Genomic DNA, 23028 nt, shown 5'->3' on the forward strand with positions numbered 1-23028 from the left:
ACGAAGCCTTTCCTGAATGGAGAGTCAGGTGTTCCGTACTGATCACTGACTCTGTCTATTCATAACTGAAACATAGTGAACTGCGTTTATAATGCTTCAGTATGTGAATGAATGGGAAGGTCTGTAAAGCTATTCCTCTCCATTTATTCTGTGCAGCTGAAGCTTCAGAGAAGGAGATGGAAAGCTGTGTCCTCCATCTCCTTCCTCTGTCTCAAAGCTGGAATATCACAGGTCTGTTTAGACTCCTAATTTCACCAAAGCCCCCTAAATGGGGCTCCTAAAAAATTGTAAAAAAAACCGGAAAATTTCCTCCTATCAAATACTTACCATAGTTTTCCTTTCCTGTTGGACTCTATGGCAGCATACGTATGGGTTAACCCCGCCTCCACTCCTCCCCTAAAGGACCCCACTCCCATGAATCTTTGTTCTGAGCCAGAGGCCGCGTTACCTAAATAGCCTACTCATGACTCTGGGTGGGAACTCCTGCTGCCATGGAGTTTATCAGGAAAGGAAAATTACGGTAAGTATTTGATAGGAAATTTTCAGTTTTCCCGACAGACTCCATGGCAGCATACGTATGGGACATAACTAACCATAAACACCTGGACGGGCAATTGAAAAGGGTTTAATTGACACTATCCACAGACAGAATCTTAAACCAAAAATTAATAGAAGATAAAGAGGCCGGCTCTACACAATAATGAGCCATAAATGTATTGATCGGGGACCACAAGGTCGCCCTACTGATTACATTGGGAACCGCATGCTGCAAAGCCGCCCAGGATGTGGGCACACTCCTGGTTGAGTGAGAAGTCACCATCCCCAAAGAAGCCAAGCCCTCAGCTCTGTGAGCCTGTCGGATGGCGCAGACAATCCATGCCACAATCGTCCTAGATGAGGCACGTTTCTCTTTGTTTTTTCCGGAAACCTAGATGAACAGGAAGTTCTAGCTTGTAGATGTAACTTCACAATATCTGAGAGATTCCCTGAACCAAAGGAAGGCACTGCTAAGAGTCAAAATCAGGATTCCCTGTTTACTAGACATGCGCTTTAAGCACCTAAGCCACAGGGCGACCTCTCCCACAACGCAAGTTAGTACCCCAAAGGTTGGCAGAACAATTTCTTGGTTCCCATGAAAGACTTATGTACCCATGGAAATTGAGTCAAACATAGGTAAAATCACTGCTCGAACTGGAAGAACGTTAAGAAAAGTTCTCCATGACCAGTGAATCAACCTCTGAGGCTTTTTATGTCAACGTAATAGCCAGGAGAAAGGCAAACATGAGAGAGAGACTTTAAATGAGACAGTCCTAGAACACTCCACTCCAATTCCCAAGAGGGAGTTGAGAACAAGAGGGAGATTCCATTTAGAAAACCTCCGCTTACTCAGAGGTCTGAACCTAGTTGCTCCCTTGAAGAATTGTTGGACAGGAAAGATGCCTAGACCTGAAAACACCTGTGAAGGCTGATACTTGTACTCTGAAGGAGATGATCGATAGAGCCAGATCTAAATCCGACTGGAGGAAGCCCAGAATATTTAGAACTTGTAGATTAGTATATGATCTGTCAGCAGCAGACATGTACTGCACAGACTTTGACCAGATTCTCCCGTAAACTTTGTTTGTGTTCACTCTCCTATTCAAGAGAAAGAGAGAGATGACTCTGGGAAAGCAGCCGAAGACCTCCAATATCAAGAACCAGACCGTCCGATGTAACCATGCTGGACATGGGTGTAGAAACTCACCCAGTGACAGAAGGTCTGGCCTGATGAGAAGGGGCACTGGGTTGTGGTAGCTGAACAGTGCTAGCAAGGGGAACAATGGCCAAATTGGCCAATAAGGTATCACTGCCACTACCTTCACAACTTCTGTTCAGGGCTTTCGTAGAAACCCGAGGATGACCAGGACTTCAAGAAACGCACAGGACCCGCTGCATTTCCAAGGATCCGCCAGGCCATTTGTGCCCGAAAAATCTCCACATGTAGAGACCATTCCGTATTGTCCAACTGGACTCTGGAAAGAAAGTCTGTTAGAATATTATGGCCTCTGTGGAAATAAGCCACTAAGATGTAGGCTTGATTCTTCTGAGTCCGAAACATAATTGGCTTTGCTTCCTGTAATAGAGAACAGGCTGTGAGTCCCCCCTTGTCTTTTAACGTAGGAGACCGCTGTAGTGTTGACTAGCCTAAGAGCACTGACGCTCCACTTGACTATATTATAAAAGGCCTGTAGGGTGCAGAAGGCTGCCCGGAGTTTCAGGATCTTGTGAAATTGACACAATCTTGTGAAATTGACAGCCCCACTTGCCTTGAGCTATTCCTGACAGGCAGCAAGCCTCCCAACCCATATTGGCGGTATCGAATGTGATTGTGAACCAGGAAATGGGGCAATGGAATGGAAAAATGAGCCAGTTTCTGCATTGCAGCCACCAGGGGACTCACTCTCATGACTGAGGTTATGTAGATGACCTGAATTCTGCTTCCTAGCTCTCACTTCTGGAGAAACACCCTTTCCGAAGGGCCACGTTCTCCGGATCGTCCACTTGACTATTGGATCTGTAGACACCTTAGTGTCGATCATTTTAGACACTAAAAGGCACACAGATAGGCAGGGCCAGGAGTATTCTGTTCCAGAACTTTGGGATCCAGAGACAAAGCAATGGTCCTGTTGATTATATCGAACTGAGCCCCGAGGCACACATGAGACAGAGTGGGCTCCAGGTGTCTCTTTTCCAGAGTCAGCTGCCAGCTGAATTTTGAGGAGCAGCTGCCCTCTGTCTTGGGACAGTAGGAGAACAGCATCCAAGTAACCATGCAGGCGTATGCTCCTTGCTTTGATTAAGACCTTAACAACCAATAAGATCCTTAAAACACACAGGGTGATGTTGAAACCCCAATTGGTAGACAAGCAAACTGGAGTTGGTCTTGACCTACAACAAACCGAAGAACTTGCGAAAGTCTTCTACACTGGGCTCATAAAAGTAAGCATCTTTCGGTCTATTGGAAATGAGCCAGTCACCTGGCTGGACCAGGATGAGGACAAAAAAGGAATGCGGTCTCTGGCTCAGAGCAAAGATTTATGGAATGGGGTCCTATAGGGGAGGAGTGGAGGTGGGGTTAACCCATACGTCTACTGCCATGGAGTCTGTCAGGAAAAATGAATAAAGCAAATGGTAGAAAAATTAAATAAAAATCAAAAACTACCGACACCAGTGGCAGAACTACCACATAAACATCGCAATTGCGACCGGCCCTGGCATTCTGCCACCAGGCTGTGAGGGAAGGGCTCCATCAGGGTTTATGGTTTCTTGCATCGGGGCCTTGAAGGTTCTAGTTACGCTACTGGCATGCGCTTTAAAGAAATTCATTCTTAAAGTGATTGTAAAGTCTTGTGGTTTTTTAAAAAATAACAAACATGTTATACTTACCTCCTCTGTGCAGTGGTTTTGCACAGGGCAGCCAAGATCCTCCTCTTCTCAGGTCCCTGGCTGGAGCTCCTGGCCCCTCCCTCCTGTTGAGTGCCCCCACAGCAACCTGCTTGCTGTGGGGGCACTTGAGCTGGTTTGATTGACAGCAGCGGGAGCCAATGGTGCTGCTGCTGTGTCTTAACCAGTCAGGAGGGAGAGCCCCGGAGGGCTGAGGCACTCGTGGATATCGCTGGACAGAAAAGGGGCTCAGGGGGGCTGCTGCACACAGAAGGCTTTTTATCTTAATGCATAGAAAAACCTTCTGACTTTACAACCCTTTTAGCTCAGGCATGCATAGAATGCATTAAGATAAAAAAAAACCTTCTGCAACCCCCCCCCCCCCCACACACACACACTTAACAGTAAAAATAGATGGTGAATGCACCTTTGCATGCTGTTCCCAAATCATCTGCAAGTTATCTGTTGATTCAAATAATAGTTCTGTTACAATTATTTGGATCCTACATCTTAGTCTCTTGAGGGATTGGTAAGGTAGCCCTGGACTCACAACTTCCTCCTAAAAAGGCTACATCACCAATACCTTCCAAGGAGTTCTTGTCAAGATTGTATGAGATCTCAAGAGAAAAAATGAATGTAATGTTTTCTGAGATTTAGTGAGGATGATGTGGATGCCATTTGTGACCAGGCCCAAAGAACTTGTTAAAATGGGGGTGGGGTCCCCTTTAAAGGTTCTCGAAGATCAAAACAAAGATTTTGGAGACCTTTGGGGTACATAAATGTAGCCAGGTGCTGCCTAGCTTTGCCCTTGTCATGCTGGGACATTCTGTAACACCAGCTGCACTGAGCCTGTTTCCTCTAGTACGCCTGTGCCATCATCTCCTGAATACAGAGCAAGCAGAGACCACAGCTGAGAGCATTGGGGGATATGTAGTCCGAGGAGCCAGGATTTGCATTGGAGCCAGACTGCTGCAGACTAAAAGTTCCAGTCAGATGGGAGAGAGCAGAATGCTGGATGAAGACTTTAATAGCCTGGTCCGGGGAGGAGTCTTTCTTTTGGGAACATGGCCTTCAGTTGAGAGCAGGGTCCCCGCCACTAAAGTTAATGTGAGCAGGCACCACGGCCCGGACAGCGTGGAGAGACTCCAGTAAGTGAGTGTTACACCTGCAGGCTGATCTGCCATTACCAGTCCCTGTCAACTGAGTGACTGTCAGGGGTCACTCTCATCGCCACTGGTACAGACCCAGCTTAATCCCAGTGTCGCCAGGTGCACGACCAGGCACCCTTCACTGGTTGCAGATTCTTCATGAGCCTGTCCAGGGACATACCATTCCATTGAGCCTTGGTATCATCAGGATTGGTGAACAGGCAGATGCCCACCCTGTGTACACACTACATAGACATAGCATGCAGACACCATTATCCCATCTCTATAAATGACAGCTTCCAAAAGAAATACTTTGCATATGCTATCCTTCATTGCTGGTCACCATTGCACAACAATCCTCTCTGGACCCTTGTTGAGCTAGCTTAAGACTGTAGACATTTACACTACAAGGACTTTGCCACATCTCCTCTTCCCCCCCACCTAAAGGACTCAGCGCATAATATTCACTCACATTAAGGGAACTCTACTTAGATATTGATTATTGTATTTCTTACAAACTGTTGTGCCACACAATTTCTAGGCCTGTGGCTCCAGGATTTGAAGGGAGCAGACTGACACGAGAAAAGTTCATTCTCTTCCCTTTTTTTGCCTGGGGCCATAAGTTCCTGGTGGGGCCTCATATAGATTGGTGAGGGACCCCCCACGCCATTTTTTTTTCTTTACATTTTTGTATTGTCGGATATAGTATTGGTTGGCTGGCAACTTAAATCTCATTTTTTTTTCTTTATAAATTTTAGTTTTGCTGCAGCATGCTCTATACGCGGTACAGATGAGCCACTTTACAGGCAGGCTAAGGAGACCCCCCAGGTACTATATTTAAAGGATTTGTTTCACTTTAAGCATCGTTAAAATTACTGCTCCTGTCCTTTTTAAAAAAACAATTTGCATTGATACATGTCCCACAGGACAGTACCCGGGCCCCTATACTCTTTTTATTGCCAATAACTTGCATATCAGCCTTCAAAATGGGGAATTTTGATTTTTCAAATTCAAATCCTACAGACTTTAATAGGGTTTGGGTCCGAACTTTTGTGATGTTCGAGAGTTCTGGTGTGAACCGAACCTGGGGGTGTTAGGCCCATCTCTACTTAAGAGTCTTAAGTAAAATACTTGTTTTCTTTGCTACAGTCTGTGTTACTGCATTTTTACTTTTAATTATTCAACCCGATGTGTCAGAGGGGCCAAGGTTGTTCTTGGGGTTGAGGCACAGAACAGAGCACCCAAAATTACCAAACGGCTCCTTTGGGGGTGAGGCTACATAAACAAATCTTCATACTCACTTCTATGCTGCAGCATCAATGTGATACTGCAGCAGTCCCACATCAACTCTAAGACCAAGAACTGAGTGATTTTATTACTGCAGATTGCTGCTCTTCCTGGAGCAGAGAACAGTGACTGTCAGCTCATGCTAAGCTGTAACATATAACATTTTTGGGCTTTTTTGAGTTTAGATGTTTGTTAATCTGTACCATAAGAACTTGAATCTGTCAGACTTCTCCTACCTTCTGGGTACTTGTACATGTGTGTGACATCCAAACGATCATCACTCCCCACGGTCTTTGTGCTGATATATTTTCCAATGTATTTGGTGTCATTAGAGACTCTCTTCTTTGTGCCATCACTAAATGTTATCCATTGTGTTAGGTCAGCATTAACGGAAGCAAACATAAAGCCAACGTCATACTTGAGGTCAACATCTCCTTCCCGAATGGCCACCAGTGGTGCAGGGCCGCAGCGATATAATCCTACAAAAGGAAAGCATTAGGAGCACAGAAACATTTGCAACATAATTTGAAAGCTCTATACTTAAAAGGTCTACCACAAAAGTGCCAAATATATTAATGTTTTTTTTTTTTTTTTTTTTAGTTAATCTGTGTTTTGCTAGTCCAGGGCAAAGTGACAAGTTCACTTCAACTGCCTCCTTCCTAGCAACAGATTCCTAAAGCAGTTGTAAAATATATTTTACAGGTTATACTTACCTGTCCCGTGCAATGGTATTGCACAGAGCGTCCCCAAATCTCCTTTTCTGGGGTCCCCCACTGGCTCTCTTGGCTCTTCTCTTCTGCATGTGCCCCCATAACAAGCTGTTTTCTAAGGAGGCACACCTGCAGGCTCCCTCCCGAGCCCAACTGTGTGTGCAGCCAATGGCTCCGGCTGCTGCCTCTGTGTCCTCAGAGAAAAGGAACAGAGACCAGCACTTCTGCATACACGAAAGTATGTAGGAAGGAAGGTGAGGGGGTGATACAACTACTTGGACATTTTTTACCTTGACTTTAGAACCACTTTAACTTTCTTTTACTCCCCTGCTGCTCCTTTCAATGACCAGGAGCAAAGGAAAGTCCTGTGTGAGTCGCTGGAGTTGTGGAGTACACAGGGCTGAAGACTCACCCTTAGCTTCTCATACCAACTACTTATGACTTGCTTAACAACTCGCACTAACAATATACAACAATAGACTGATTCTGAAGTCCACATACGCTGTCACAATGTGTCCTTTTTTCAAGTCCCGATGAAGAAGTTGGAAATACAGCACCTGAAAAGAGTTGACTTTGCACACACTTTATCATAGGAATAAACTTGTACTTGCAATTGAATATTAGGATATCGAACTTGAGTTCTTGATTACTCATCCTTACCACAACCCAAAGTGATGTTGGAAGCCCTACGGCAGTGTTTCTCAACTCCGGGCCTCAGGACACACTAACAGGCCAGGTTTGCAAGAAAACTGAAATGCATCACAGGGGATATCATTTGCTGCTCGGTGATTGCAATATTCTAGTCTGCATCTCCCCAAGGTAATACTTAAAATCTGGCCTGTTAGTGTGCCCTGAGGACCGGAGTTGAGAAACACTGCCCTACGGTGTGTAGAGGCTACAAATCCAATATTCAGAGGCTTCATGCATTTGGCAGTACAGAGGCTGTACTGTGTGCAGAGCCTGCATAATCACTCTCCCAGGACCCACAGTCAGTGCTGTATCCTGGCCTAGGCCAACAAGGCCCAGGCCTAGGGCGGCACTTTGCAGGGGGGCAGCAGAAAAAATATTTCATTATTTGTATAATGACTATGGACTTCCTATTTATTATACAAATATCTTAAAAGAGTTATCTTACTAATCCCATGACATAAGGCTGTACTAATGGGCACTGATGGGGCTGCATTGGTGACCACTGATGAGGCCACACTGATGGGCAGTAAAGAGGCGGCACTGATAAGGCTGCACTGATGAGGCTGAACTTATGGGAACTGATGAAGCTATGCTGATGGGCACTGATGACAGGGTGGGTCATAAACAGGAAGGGGTGTGGCCTTTACAGGAAGGGGTGGGTCATATTTAAATTAGGGGGTGCACAAGTTTAGTCAGGCCTAGGGCAGCACAAAACCTAAATACGTCACTGCCCACAGTTATGCGCTAGGGGTTGGAAAAAGCACCCACATGAATACGGACTAATACTCTGAATAGAGATAGTGTGTTTTGGGAGCATATATTTATGTGTGTGTGGGCGCTTTACGCCAGTCTTTTTCAACCAGGGTGCAGGGCACATGGGGTGCCTTCTGGGTTCTCCAGGGGTGCCTTAGTAAAATGCCTAAAATTTCCCCGAATTGCCCAAAAAGGGCAACAAACCAACGGGTGGATTAAGCCTGCTTGTTTGTTAAACAAAACCACAGGTTTTTACTGTGCCGCATTACAACATTGGGCACCATGCGGGCCAGCCGCTGGCATGCTAACAACCAATGACGATCAACAGCACTGGTGAGCAACAAAGGATAAAAAAAAAGGTCAAAACAACTATATTATTTAAATACAATTTGATACACAGTGCTGTAGCACACTACCGAAAATGTCATCCAGTCAGGGTTTACCTCTATTTTAAATATTAAATAATTAAATATTTTTTTCTTTTAGCTGAATTTCTTGTTTGAATTGGTAAATCTTCTTGTTAATGTGTTATAAATTAAATGTTTTGGCTCTTATCATTTTCCATATAGAGTAACTAAAAATAACGAGCAGTAAAACTGTAAAATACTGCAGAAAAAGTCTCGCTATAAATACTTTATACCTTCACTTAACTCCAGTGGTGTTGCATCCATAACCTGCCATCCATTATAGACTGGTCCTAGATCCTTACGAGCAAACCAAGATTCATTCCAGACATGGAAATTCCTGCAAGATCAAATGTATTATAAGAATATTATGTGATGCTGAACATAAAGTGTATGCAAACCTCAAATCAATTTTCACTGTTGGGGAGATTTACTAAAACTGCAGCATTTAGAATCTGGTGGTAGCCAAACAACTTCTAACTTCAACTTGTTCAATAAAGCTTTGACAATAAAACGTGGAAGCTGATTGGTTTATATGCAGACCTGCACCAGATTTTGCACTCTCCAGTTTTAGTAAACCTCCCCCAATGTATAGCATCATGCCTCTCTGCATAGAGTTTACTTAACAAAATACTTTTTCGTGAATCTGTTAAAAAGTTTCTTATGTTTAGAGCCAGACTGTACCAGCACCTCCTGTTGTAGGCTGACAACACCAAACCACTGCCTCCCATTAGCAACAGTGTTCTAAACCTGTCTGCCGAGTTGGCCGCACTACATTGCACTGTAGAGAACCACAAGGTATTTTGTGTGTTGCAATGGCAATGACCAATGATTCTGCAGGACCATTTATTTTCTGCGTTTGAACCCAGTATCAGTGTCAGTGCCCAGCATGGGCTACAGTACCGCAGCACATTTAATTGCACAATAAAGCACTTGCGATGCATGTATTACCACAGAGCTATATTGTACGAACGGACATTTAGATTAATGCAGATTATGGAAATTGAAATGCAGGAAGACCAATGCGCTACCTGAGGGATAAGACTGATGAGCAAGACCAACGGTTGGTGCCAAAAACCGTGAGCAATATGATATACAAAAAGGAATAGAATAGAACAGAAAAAGCAGCCAATTCTATTCGGTGTCTCACTCTCCACCGTGTATAATATGGTATAAACAATCAGCGCTGATTCATATAAACAATATATAAATGGTGCAAAAATGATGTAATATAATTGGTGCATACAAATCAAACATGCAAAAAGGGCATAGGAAGCATGTGAAAACTAAACAAATCACTGATGTCAATAAATATATCAAAACAAATGGTGATATATAAAAATACAATCCAACAAAGTAAATGGTGAGTGCACTAATGTAATAATGAAGTCCAATAGTGAGACAGTGCACAAGAAATATGTCAATAAAAAAGTGTCTGAAGCAGGGGCGTTGCTAGGTGGAAAAAAGACCAGGGGCTTCAGCCCGAAGATAAACTTGATAACCCCTCCCACATTTTAAACTCCCGCCCAAGCCCCTCCCATATTTAAAAGTAAGTACCGCCCAAGCTCCACCCAATGCCCCCCTCAGTCAAGGGTCAGTCAAGGGTCAGTCAAGGGATGGAGGGATGGTATGGCGAGGAGTACAGGGGGTCAGACATGGGGTGGTGTGAAGAAGAGAGAAGTAAAGGGGGTCCGTCATGTGGTGGTATGGAGAGGAGTACAGAAGGTCAGTCATGGGGTGGTATGGAGAGGAGAGGAGTACAGGGGGTCAGACATGGGGTGGTATGGAGAGGAGTACAGGGGGTCAGACATGGGGTGGTGTGGAGAAGAGAGAAGTAAAGGGGGTCAGTCATGTGGTGGTATGGAGAGGAGAGGAGTACAGGAGGTCAGTCATGGGGTGGTATGGAGAGGAGTACAGGGGGTCAGCCATGGGGTGGTATGAAGAGGAGTACAGGGGGTCAGACATGGAGTGGTATGAAGAGGAGTACAGGGGGTCAGACATGGGGTGGTATGGAGAGGAGAGGAGTACAGGAGGTCAGTCATGGGGTGGTATGGAGAGGAGAGAAGTACAGGGGGTCAGACATGGGGTGATATTGAGAGGAGTACAGAGGGGCAGACATAGGGTGGTATGGAGAGGAGAGGAGTACAGGGTGTCAGTCATGGGGTGGTATGGAGAGGAGAGAAGTACAGGGGTTCAGTCATGGGGTGGTATGGAGAGGAGTACAGGGGGTCAGACATGGGGTGGTATGAAGAGGAATACAGGGGGTCAGACATGGGGTGGTATGGAGAGGAGTTCAGGGGGTCAAGCATGGGGTGATATGGAGAGGAGTACAGGGGTCAGACATAGGGTGGTATGGAAAGGAGTACAGGAGGTCAGTCATGGGGTAGTATGGAGAGGAGTACAGGGGGTCAGACATGAGGTGGTATGGAGAGGAGTACAGGGGGTCAGACATGGGGTGATATGGAGAGGAGAGGAGTACAGGGGGTCAGTCATGGGGTGGTATGGAGAGGAGTACAGGGGGTCAGACATGGGGTGGTATGGAGAGGAGTACAGGGGGTCAGACATGGGGTGGTATGGAGAGGAGTACAGGGGGTCAGTCATGGGGTGGTATGGAGAGGAGTACAGGGGGTCAGACATGGGGTGGTATGGAGAGGAGTACAGGGGGTCAGACGTGGGTTGGTGAGGAGAGGAGTACAGGGGATCAGTCATGGGGTGGTGAGGAGAGGAGTACAGGGGGTAAGACATGGGGTGGTATGGAGAGGAGTACAGGGGGTCAGACATGGAGTGGTATGGAGAGGAGTACAGGGGGTCAGACATGGGGTGGTATGGAGAGGAGTACAGGGGGTCAGACATGGGGTGTTATGAAGAGGAGTACAGGGGGTCAGACATGGAGTGGTATGAAGAGGGAGTACAGGGGGTCAGACATGGGGTGGTATGGAGAGGAGAGGAGTACAGGAGGTCAGTCATGGGGTGGTATGGAGAGGAGTACAGGGGGTCAGACATGGGGTGATATTGAGAGGAGTACAGGAGGGCAGACATAGGGTGGTATGGAGGGGAGAGGAGTACAGGGAGTCAGTCATGGGGTGGCATGGAGAGGAGAGAAGTACAGGGGTTCAGTCATGGGGTGGTATGGAGAGGAGAGGAGTACAGGGGGTCAGACATGGGGTGGTATGGAGAGGAGTACAGGGGGTCAGACATGGGGTGGTATGGAGAGGAGTACAGGGGGTCAGACATGGGGTGGTATGGAGAGGAGTACAGGGGGTCAGACAATGGGTGGTATGGAGAGGAGTACAGGGGGTCAGACATGGGGTGGTATGGAGAGGAGTACAGGGGGTCAGACATGGGGTGGTATGGAGAGGAGTACAGGGGGTCAGACATGGGGTGGTATGGAGAGGAGAGGAGTACAGGGGGTCAGACATGGGGTGGTATGGAGAGGAGTACAGGGGGTCAGACAATGGGTGGTATGGAGAGGAGTACAGGGGGTCAGACATGGGGTGGTATGAAGAGGAATACAGGGGGTCAGACATGGGGTGGTATGGAGAGGAGTACAGGGGGTCAGACATGGGGTGGTATGGAGAGGAGTACAGGGGGTCAGACATGGGGTGGTATGGAGAGGAGTACAGGGGGTCAGACATGGGGTGGTATGGAGAGGAGTACAGGGGGTCAGACAATGGGTGGTATGGAGAGGAGTACAGGGGGTCAGACATGGGGTGGTATGGAGAGGAGTACAGGGGGTCAGACATGGGGTGGTATGGAGAGGAGTACAGGGGGTCAGACATGGGGTGGTATGGAGAGGAGAGGAGTACAGGGGGTCAGACATGGGGTGGTATGGAGAGGAGTACAGGGGGTCAGACATGGGGTGGTATGGAGAGGAGTACAGGGGGTCAGACATGGGGTGGTATGGAGAGGAGTACTGCCGGCATCAGATGGAACAGAAATGAATGCAGCCTGAACTCAATCCTATTAAACTCCTTTGGCGTAAACGTAAATACTAACAGCCAGGTCTTCTTCTCCAACATCAGTACCTGACCTCAAAAATACACAAGTTCTCACAAGCTCAATACAAAATCTTGTGGAAAGCCTTCCCAGAAAAGTGGAAGCTGTTTACAGATGCAAAAGTGAGACCAACAATAGCAGAACCGTATGATCTCTATTCTTACTCAGGGGAGAGTGACAGGCGGCTTTGTTTACATTAGCCGCCTGCCTTTCTCCCGGTGTAACGGACAATCGCGAGTGCTCGGCGGACATCGGGTCCGCCGGGCACACGCGCGGGAGAGTCCGTGACCGTGCGGGAGCGCGCCTCTGGGGGTGCGCGCTCGCTCCCTAGAGCCTCACAGGCTAGCGACGTAGCCCTACGTCGCTTTGCCTGAGAGGGGCTGACCGCCGCAGTAAATAGTCGTCTGGCGGTCTGCAAGTGGTTAAGCAATGTTCAATCTCCCTTCATGTTCACTTACTCAACATCCAGTACTTGCACATACATGTTTGCATGGGAAATGTGACTGTGCTCAATGAGCTTCGGAGTGTAGTTTAAAGTTTACCAGAGTCCTAATATGCACTAAATCTATTTTAAATTCCCTCTGATGCTGTCTAACCCAGATTGATGAAGACAACTGTAATACTTTCCTTTGGGCAGCTCAACAATCTGGTGCAGGAGGGTGGGATCTGTGTGCAGCTGCAGCCAATAATTGGATATCTTTTCGCAGCCAATCAATAGCTCTTCCTACAAACTTTACCAGCTCTAGAGCCCAAAGAAAGATGCAGATGCTCAATAAGAGATTTTAATGCTTTCTTAAGTTTAGAAGCAATAATAATGTTTGAAAAAGGTTCAGAGTATATCTTAGTGTTTAGGACTGCTTCAAAGACAATGTATTACAGCACATCCAGTGATTGGTGGGCGATCTAGGGCAGTCGCAAGGAGAGTGATTGCCGGTGTTCCGTGAGAATTACCTACCCGTGAGAAAAACCTACCCCTCGTCACTTCCGGCTCACGCCACTGTATGTAATGCGGCGGTTACATTAAAATAACTGTGCTGCAATACGAGTGATCTCCACTCCTGTCCCTGTCACTTCCCTGCTCTCGGCAAGTAAATATAAAAATGGCGGCGGGTGTATGAAAACATAAATCACGGAGCCGCCAGCCGCTTTTATATTTACTTGCCGAGAGCAGGGAAGTGACCGGGACAGGAGCGGAGATGACTCGTAATGCAGCACAGCTGTTTTATGTAACCGCGGCGTGGGTAGATTTTATTCACGGTACACCGACAGATTTCCATACTAGTGCGCATGCGCACTAGTCACCTCCTCTGTTGTCCCATTAGGTATCCGGGGCTGTGAGCATGCGCACTGCTGCGCTGCTCAGCTGTTCCTGGCCGGAAGTGATGAGGGTAGGTTTTTCTCACGGGGTAGGTAATTCTCATGTTACACCGCTGTCAAGTTTGAGCATTGATTTTGGGTGTGTGGGCGGGGCCTGTATGCGGGGCTCCGCCCCTTTGCTCCGTGCATAGAGAAACAGAAGCTGGCTGGGGAGGAAGGTGTCAAGAGGCTGCTGAATGTGCACACACAGCGGTATATAATAAACCTGAATTATATACCGCTGTGTGTGCACATTCAGCAGCCTCCTGCCACCTTCCTCCCCAGCCAGCTTCTGTTTCTCTATGCACGGAGCAAAGGGGCGGAGTCCCGCATACCGGCCCCGCCCACACCTGACATCAATGCTGAAACTTGACAGCTGCAATCATTCTCCTTGCGGCTGCCCCGGATTGCCCACCAATCATTGGATGTGCTTTATTTTACACTGCTGAGGTATGTAGCCCCGAGTTCTCGGCCAAACCCAGGCTTTGGGACTCGGGGCTAAACATTTTAAAAAAGCAACAGGAGACCCGGGGCTTTTGGGGGGCCCACTCGGGGCTATAGCCCCGGTCAGCCCCCCCCTGCCGACGCCACTGGTCTGAAGTGATAATTCTTCAAATGAAACAAATAATTAAATGTGATTCCAAACAATGTTGCTAGGAGATAAAATGTGTCGCTCCAGTGAATAAACGTAAATGTGTGCAATGGCCGCTCACCTCAATGCTCACTCAAATGAGCGTGTTTAGAAGCTCCTTGGATGTAACACGGACTTCTTATGATGTAGGATGGATGGTGGGATATAAGATGGAGCACCTCTCTCCCCTCTGTGAGCGTCAATCCACAATGCAATCCTTGCTAGCAACCAGCCGCTGATAAGTCTCGCAGGTGCATGGATATGTCTGTATGTTGTTTTGTGTAATAGCCAGTGGGGCCAGAGGGGGAACCAATCAGCGGGTCTGGCTCCAGATGCCGTCAGAGTTCTGAAACGCGTAGGGCAGAGCCAAGTGTCATAGCGTCGCTTCAGGTTTTTCATCCGTATAATGCAGGAAGATTCCCGGATGCCTTTATTTTTTCTGAAGAAATCACTGTGTGTTTGTCTATGCCCCTCTGTAATGTGTATTACATCGTTTTTGCACCATTTATATATTGTTTATATGAATCAGTGCCGATTTTTTAATAGATTATGGAAGTTATTTCATCTATAGTGAAACATTTGTTTACTAGCCATTACTTATTTATCTAGTTTATGTTTCTTATTCCCTTGTGCTTACCATATCATATCCTGCTGAGATTCGTTGCTTGTTCCATGGCTGTCATACAGCAAATCTAGAAACAGGTTTGCATTCTTGTCATGAGCAGAGCTGAAGTTGGTGATGACCCTTGTTGGAATGCCTAAGCATCTGAGTACTGCAAACATAAAACAACTGGTATAAAAAATAAAAAAAGTAACGGCACTAACAAAAACATTATGGTTCCCTTGATACAAATGTATGAACCTGAGAGCTAGTGGTAGTGTGCTGCATTCATTTGGACATGTTCTGCAATGTTGAAGACCTTTCACCCCTCATCCAAGTGCCTTCGTTAGTTGTAATTAGACTCAGGACCATACCCATAACATTTAAAGCTGCACTAGTAAATCAGTCATCTTAATCTAGTCACCAGTATAGGAGGACTTAGTCTTCCTACACCCTAAAGAAAAGGGACAGCCTTTAGGAACAAAGTGGTGTACTATTTGGACAGCAGACATCTGGTCTACAGAAAGGATGAAAGAGGACATCTACTTCAAACCGGAACAACTATGCTTAAACATGGGAGGCAACCGTCCTTCAACACCATTTATTACCTACATATAACACCCTTTTAACATCACCCTGACAGTTTTACAATTCATACCTGTAGTCAACTGTAACAATTAGCTCATGTCCTAGCTTAATGGCACCAAGGTGATTGCATCATACATTTAGTTTAGAAAAGGGTGTTTTCACATACTTTCATAACTCCCATGGTGCTCTTGGAAATCAATGTCTGCCTTGACACATTCCATCGTGATTGGATTAAGGCCTCTTAGTGACCCTTGAGACTATAAATACTGGTGTATGTTCCTGACACTCATTGGAACTGTGTAAGCCACTTGAATGAGCAGTAAAATCCATTCAGCAATACAAAACAAGTCCCATTGAATGTGACAAACTACTACATGTAATAACATGGCCTGGATAAATGAAAACCTTCACCGACAAAACTGATGCTAATGATAATGACTTCTAGTTGGGGTTGCACTGATACCAATTTTTACCAGCGAGTACGAGTTCTGATACTTTCGGTCAAGTACTCGCCAATACCGAGTACCAATACTTTTGCGGTGCAATTTGAGCCCATACAAAATGAATGAGCTCAAATAGCACTGCAAAGAATCACATGCAATTTGAACAGGACTGTGGTGCCATTCCTGTCTGAATTGCATGCAGTTTCCCACACTGCTCCTGTGTGAACCCAGGCTGAGGTCACTATAACAAGTACCAGTATCGGTATCAGTGCAGCCCTACTTCTGGTGTTATGGAAATGTCATACAGGATAATGCAAAATGTTTATAAATGACCCAGTAGGCAAGTTATAGTCATTATGTTGTAATAACAGGGAAGTCTTCTCCTTTGACTTGACATTACCATACACTAAACAGAAGTTTTATTGGAATGAATGTTTATGCTATTTAAAACTGTGCACAATACAGCACTTTATAGAAAGGGACAACAGTGTGCAAATAAGGTCTATAGCAAGGCACACCAGTAAGACAGTCTCTGGGGACTGCTGATAGATTCAATTTTGAGTAAGTAGTGTTCTGAATCTGGACTGGTGAGGTCTAGATATGCTAGACAGCAGGGTTTGGAGAACCTGCCCAGGTTCAAATTGCCGTGGGTCCAGTAAATCTTTTTTGAAATAAAAAAAAAAAACAAAGGTGGCTGGGTACCGCCATGGGTGACGTACCACTGCCAATTATATTTTTCTTCAATACCTTACAGAGTATCATTTTGTGCAGCTTTAAGGGTGACATAATAAAAACATTTATTTCAATTTTAGACCTGCTTTAAAGCTATATGTGGTGTTATGAAACAGTACAGTTGTCATGGTCGGTCTCAACATGATAGCACATATTTGGCTTAAGAATTAATTTTCTTCTTAATTAATCTTTAAAATTAGATTGCTTTACAACAGCACCCCAATCTCATTCATCAGTTAAAAAAAGGCCTTTTTAGGCAGTTGTTGCAGAGACACATGCTTTTTCATCAAACAGTAAGTGTCCTGTTTTGATCAGCAAATAGACGTTGGCCAACGGTTTGCTAAGGCTGTCCCAGTTCTCACTGTTGAAAAACTGTCCTGCATATTTCAATAAAAATCATGAAACCCCTGATGATACAGCAGTATAGAAATTGGCCAGTGGTAGAACAGTTTTAATAAGGGAAAATAAGGTGAAATATAAAGACATAGGGTACAGAACAGACATGTATTTCTCAAGATTGTGCCATATATGCAACTGTCTAACGTTTGTACCGGTCTCAACTCTTAAAGTTAATTTATTTTAGCTCAAGCTGTAGTTATTAGATTAAAGTAAGTGTGCTGCAATTTCTTTACTAAGTAAAGCTGTATGTAGATGTCTTCTTACCTGTGCAGAGTAATCCACCATATACCCAGCATTGTCCATATTTCACAGGCTTAAAACCCTTATAATACCAATCTTTTAGGATGACAGAGCTTCCATTCCAGCTGGTGGGACAGATGCCATCATCATAGAACCCGCTCCAGTTTTCCAAAAGAACGCCATTTTCATCTTTACTGTTCAACTTGCAGATACAGTATGCGAAAAAGATAGAGTGGCTGGTTAGATAAACTCTCAAGTTATTTAGAAAAATGTGGTTTTCATAGGTAATGGTAAGGTGTATTTAGACATTAGCTAAACAGTAAGGCAAGTAGCAGGAAGAGCTTCCAGTTTTTTTGTTTTGTTAAAGCTTAATTGAACAAACTGAAGTTATAAGCTGATTGGCTACCATGCACAGCTTTACCAGATTTTGCACTCTCCAGTTTTAGCAAATCAAGCCCAGAATCTTACAGGGTATTTCCACTTTATAGACTTTCCTAGCCAACTTCATTTTCTAAGTCCAGCGAAAACTTTTTTAGTTTTGGATACAGTGGGGAAGGATTAGAATGGCTTTGTGGATTTTATTGCTATCTGAATTTTCACTACAAAGATTTCTTCAGTTACTACACTTTTAGACAGATATAAAAGGCCCCTATTTAATCCAGTTGTTCATTCATTAGAAATCCTTAAACATATTTTTAATCACTAGCTGACCGCCCTATAGCAGTTTTACTGCTACAGGGCAGCAGCTGTGCGCCAGATCACATATATATATATATATATACATAAGTTGGCATTCCTGTCTGCAAGGGTCGTGTGCGCCACCGGTGCGCCACTTCTGCTGTGAATTTTCACAGCAGAAGCCGATCTCCGGGTCCTGGGAACTCAATGTCTGCTAGCACTCACCTATCATTGGGCAGAGACTCAGATTAGAGTTTTGCCTTTGTAAACAAGGGAATGGATTCTGTATTTCTGCAAAGTAGGGAGTCAAATCCATCTCTTCCCCTAGTAAAAACAGCAAACATTGGCTAGGCATACATTTAACTCTTTGATCACCCTAGTTGTTTAACTCCAATGTCATTAGAACAGTCACAGCGCATAGTGCATATTTTTTTCATGTCATGTCACAGTGATGTCATGACATGACATCACTTCCGGGTACTGGCGGCGCCGAATTAAAAAAACTTACAGCATTCAAAACAGCCAAACTTGGCATTATAAATGCTTTTAAGTGCAGAGGAGGGGTTTGGGGTCTTTTAGACCCCCAGATCCCTCTACCACAGTACCATGTAGACATTAAAAAAAAAGAAATACATTTTTTTTTTAATGTCCAAAAATATCGGCAGATATCGGCCAGATACTGATATCAGATGACCAAAATATCAATATTGGCGGTAAAAAAAAACAATATCGGTCGATCAATAGAACTAACCAGCCGCTTGTTGGCTCTAAAAAATGGTACCGGGTAATGCTTGAAGCTGCAGGCATCACCATGGTACAACCACTTGAAGTCAAATGACGTACCAGGTACGTGATTTAGTGGCAAGTGGCTAAACTGTATCTGAGCACCAGAGACTGAAAATGCTATTTAAATAATTTTTAATATTTAAAGCAAACTCACCCATCTATCCATGTCTCCATGCTTTATTTTGTTGAGAAATCTCTTTCAAATACACCCCCCCCCCCCTTAGTATTTCTAGCCACAGCTATCTTGGCTAATTCTGACTTCTTATTAGTTACTTATCATGTCTATGTGCAAATGATGTGTAATGTAGGTTAAAACTCACCGTTCCATGGACAACCCTGCATACATAGAGCGGATCATTTCTTTGGGCAACATCCAAAACTGGGTCATTTTTGTAGTTAACGCTCTTGTCCATTATAGTAAGACAAATCTCAATCATGCTCCTGTCAAACTAACATAATACAGTTACCAGCTACTTTTTAAGTTTTACACCAATGTAAACCATGAATATTTATATTAAACTCAAAATACCTGATTATAGCTCCAAGACAGAGGTGAGATGCTATGTTCACTTCCCACAAATATCACTCCTTTTTCATTCAGAACATATTCTTGTCTCTCACTCTCATCAGGTAAATATACATCATCCTCTGGAAATCAGAAAAAAAAAAGCTTAAACACCAACTATTGATTGACATAACATTTTTTAAACGTGCTGCTGACACCATTTCTTTATGCTGAACGGTACATTAAAGCAAATATGAATAATTCCCCATGGAAGTGATTCTTTAAGACAGGAAGGATTTCCTCCCCTTAATGACCAGGCCCTATTTTGCGATTTGGCACTGCGTTAATTTAATGGACAATTGCGCGGTTGTGTGACGCTGTATACTCAAATAAAATTGATGTCCTTTTTTTCCACACTAATAGAGCTTTCTTTTGGTGGTATTTGATTACCTGTACGATTTTTATTTTTTGCACTATAAACAAAAAAAGAACGACAATTCTGAAAAAAAAAAAAAAAAAAAAAGTACTTTCTGTTATAAAACATTCCCAAAAAAAAAAAGAAAATCTAAATTTTTGAACATTTTAGGCCAATTTGTTTTCTGCTACATATTTTTGGTAAAAAAAATTGCAATAAGCGTATTTTGATTGGTTTGCGCAAAAGTTATCGCGTCTACTAACTACGGGAAAGATTTATGTCATTTTTATTGTTTTTTTTTTTTTTACTAGTAATGGCGCCAATCTGCGATTTTTTACGGGACAGCGACATTGCGGCGGACAGATCGGACCCCTAACTGACATTTTTTACACTTTTGGGGGTACCAGTGATATTACTACAGTAATCAGTGCTATAAATATGCCGAACGAACGATAAATTGAAAGGTTAACGTGTTGCTCGGCCGAACTGTTTGCACTAGGCATATGTGACAAACCGAACGAAAAACATCCTTCGAACGATTTATCGATCGAAATTCGGTCATTACATGATGGCACGATCGCCTGCTCTCACGGCCGATTTTTAGTTTTTCTAAAATTAGTTTGAATGATTTTTCGGCTAGTGTATGGCCAGCTTTAGTCATTATGGTTCAATCTTGAGTTGGCCCACTCTTTGCAGCTATAACAGCTTCAACTCTTCTGGGAAGGCTGTCCACAATGTTTAAGAGTGTGTCTATGGGAATGTTTGATAATTCTTCCAGAAGTGCATGTGAGGTCAGGCACTGATGTTGAACAAGAAGGCCTGGTTTGCAGTCACCACTCTAATTCACCCCAAAGGTGTTCTATCGGGTTTAGGTCAGCACTCTGTGCAGGCCAGTCTAGTTCCTCCACCCCAGACTTGCTCATCCATCTCTTTATGCACTGGTGCGCAGTCTTGTCGGAACAGGAAGGGGCCACCCCCTAAACTGTTCCCACTGAAGTGGGAACATGAAATTTTCCAAAATGTCTTGATATGCTGACGCCTTAAGAATTCCCTGCACTGGAACTAAGGGGCCAAGCCCAATCCCTGAAAGACAACCCCACACCATAATCTTCCCTCCACAAAATCATTTGGACCAGTGCACAAACCAAGGTCCATAAAGAAATAAATGAGTGAGTTTGGGGTGGAGGAACTTGACTGGCCTGCACAGAGTCCTGACCTCAACCTGATAGAACACCTTTGGGATGAATCAGAGTGGAGACTGCGAGCCAGGCATTCTCATCCAATATCAGTGCCTAACCTCACAAATGCGCTTCTGGAAGAATGGTCAAACATTCCCATAGACACACTCCTAAACCTTGTGGACAGCCTTCCTAGAAGAGGTGAAGCTGTTATAGCTGCGAAGGGTGAGCCAACTCAATATTGAACCCTACGGACTTAAGCCTCGTACACACGCATCGATTATTGGCCGGGAATTTTCGGCCAACGTCCGATCGGCCGATTTTCGGCTTGTTAGTATGATGCTTCCGACAACCGACTCCGACTTTTCGGCCGAAAAAATTCTGGTGTGCATACTATAAAATTTTTGTTGGCTGTCAACACAGCGGCCGATTTTCCGTCAGTCAGTACAGATTTCGGCAGACAAAAATCTGATGAGCAAGACTGGGCATTCTCATAGAAGAAAAAACACACGGAAAGTAAACCAGAACATGACATCACTTCTGAAGTAGATTTTTGTTGGCCGAGAAAATTCGTGTGCAGTCTAGGCATATTCCAACCAAAAAAACACAACTTGGACAAAAGTCGGACGATCGGTCGGCTGATAATCGTTGCGTGTGTACGAGGCATAAGACTGGGATGCCATTAAAGTTCATGTGCTTGTAAAGTCAGGTGTCCCAATACTTTTGACAATATAGTGTACATGTTAATGTAATTAAAACTTCATGATATTAGGTACAAAGACAATATCAATGCAGTAAAAGGAAATATTGGTAGTGGGTTAGATACAAGCTTTGTAAATCCCTCCCTTTCTGTTAGAGTCTTGTAAATTGCAAATTTTCAATAAAAATATTTGAAAAAAAGTGCTTTATACCTTGAAACCAAGGGTTAAAGAGGAGATACAATCCACAAATGGACTGTGGAATGCCAGAGTTTCCAGTAACACTCATAATGTAATGTCCAATCACAGCATCTGAAGGGCTGTTTATAATCACACTAATGGAATTATTTCTGTTGGCTAACAAGACCGCACTCCATGGGCTCCTATTTCCAGTCCCAAACAGAGGAATCACTGCTTTTGTTCTGGAGCTCTCTGATGGAGAAGGACCTAGAGGAGAAAAACCATCACACATTTTAGTTACATGGATAGGTGTAACAGATCTTTCCTGGTATGCCACAAGAATTATATACATTGATCAGTCATAACAATGTGACCACTAAAAAGTAAAGTAAAATAATATTGATTATCTTGTGACAATGGCACCTGAAAGTGGGTGGGATATATTAGGCAGCAAGAATACATGTTGTCCCTGAAGTTGATGTGTTGAAATCAGAAAAAAAGGCAAGCGTAAGAATTTGACTCCACTCACCCCCCCCCCCCCCCAAACCCCCAAACTGCAAAATCAGTGGATAAGGGTGTTTACGTGTAAATACTCCTGCCATATTAGGTAAGGCAGTAAACCAGCCAAACATGACCCATTCAAGTGTACATTGCATGCGGCAATTACGCGTTACACAGGTGCCTGTCAAATGTCTCTGTAAATAGAGGGCAGATCGCTTTTCAGAGGCACAGTGGTTTGGAAGCAAGTGTTAACCACTTTACCACCGGAGGATTTTGCTGTCTTACGTCCAGGCCACTTTTTGCGATTCGGCACTGTGCGATTTTAACTGACAATTGTGCGGTCGTGCGACGCTGTACCCAAACAAAATTTATGTCCTTTTTTCCCCACAAACAGAGCTTTCTTTTGATGGTATTTGATCACCTGTGCGATTTTTACTTTTTGCGTTATAAAAAAAAAAAGCGTAAATTTTGAAAAAATAACAATATTTTTCACTTTTTTTTACATGAAATCCCCCCCCCCCCAAAAAAAAATGTAAAAATCTAAATTTTTTAAAATTTTTGGCCAATTTGTTTTCTGCTACCTATGTTTGGTAAAAAAAAAATCGCAATAAGCGTATTTTGATTGGTTTGCGCACAAGTTATTGCGTTTACTAACAAAGGGAAAGATTTCTGTCATTTTTGGTGTT

General features: G+C 44.2%; 1 protein-coding gene across 1 annotated transcript in view; it reads right to left on the reverse strand.

Moving 5' to 3' along the window:
• Window positions 1-23028, reverse strand: part of LOC309567533 (protein-glutamine gamma-glutamyltransferase E-like) — a 72872-nt gene that overhangs the window by 14601 nt on the left and 35243 nt on the right. The window contains exons 3-9 of the mRNA XM_082272918.1: window positions 21875-22108; window positions 19395-19513; window positions 19186-19314; window positions 17426-17603; window positions 15036-15171; window positions 8652-8755; window positions 6095-6337 (exon numbers count right to left, since the gene is read on the reverse strand). Of these exons, the coding sequence (XP_082129044.1) occupies window positions 6095-6337; window positions 8652-8755; window positions 15036-15171; window positions 17426-17603; window positions 19186-19314; window positions 19395-19513; window positions 21875-22108 (1143 nt within the window). The remainder of the gene's footprint in view (window positions 1-6094; window positions 6338-8651; window positions 8756-15035; window positions 15172-17425; window positions 17604-19185; window positions 19315-19394; window positions 19514-21874; window positions 22109-23028) is intronic.

This window comes from Pelophylax lessonae, assembly GCF_965119305.1.
Source record: "Pelophylax lessonae genome assembly, chromosome: 11".
Classification (NCBI taxonomy): domain Eukaryota; kingdom Metazoa; phylum Chordata; class Amphibia; order Anura; family Ranidae; genus Pelophylax; species Pelophylax lessonae.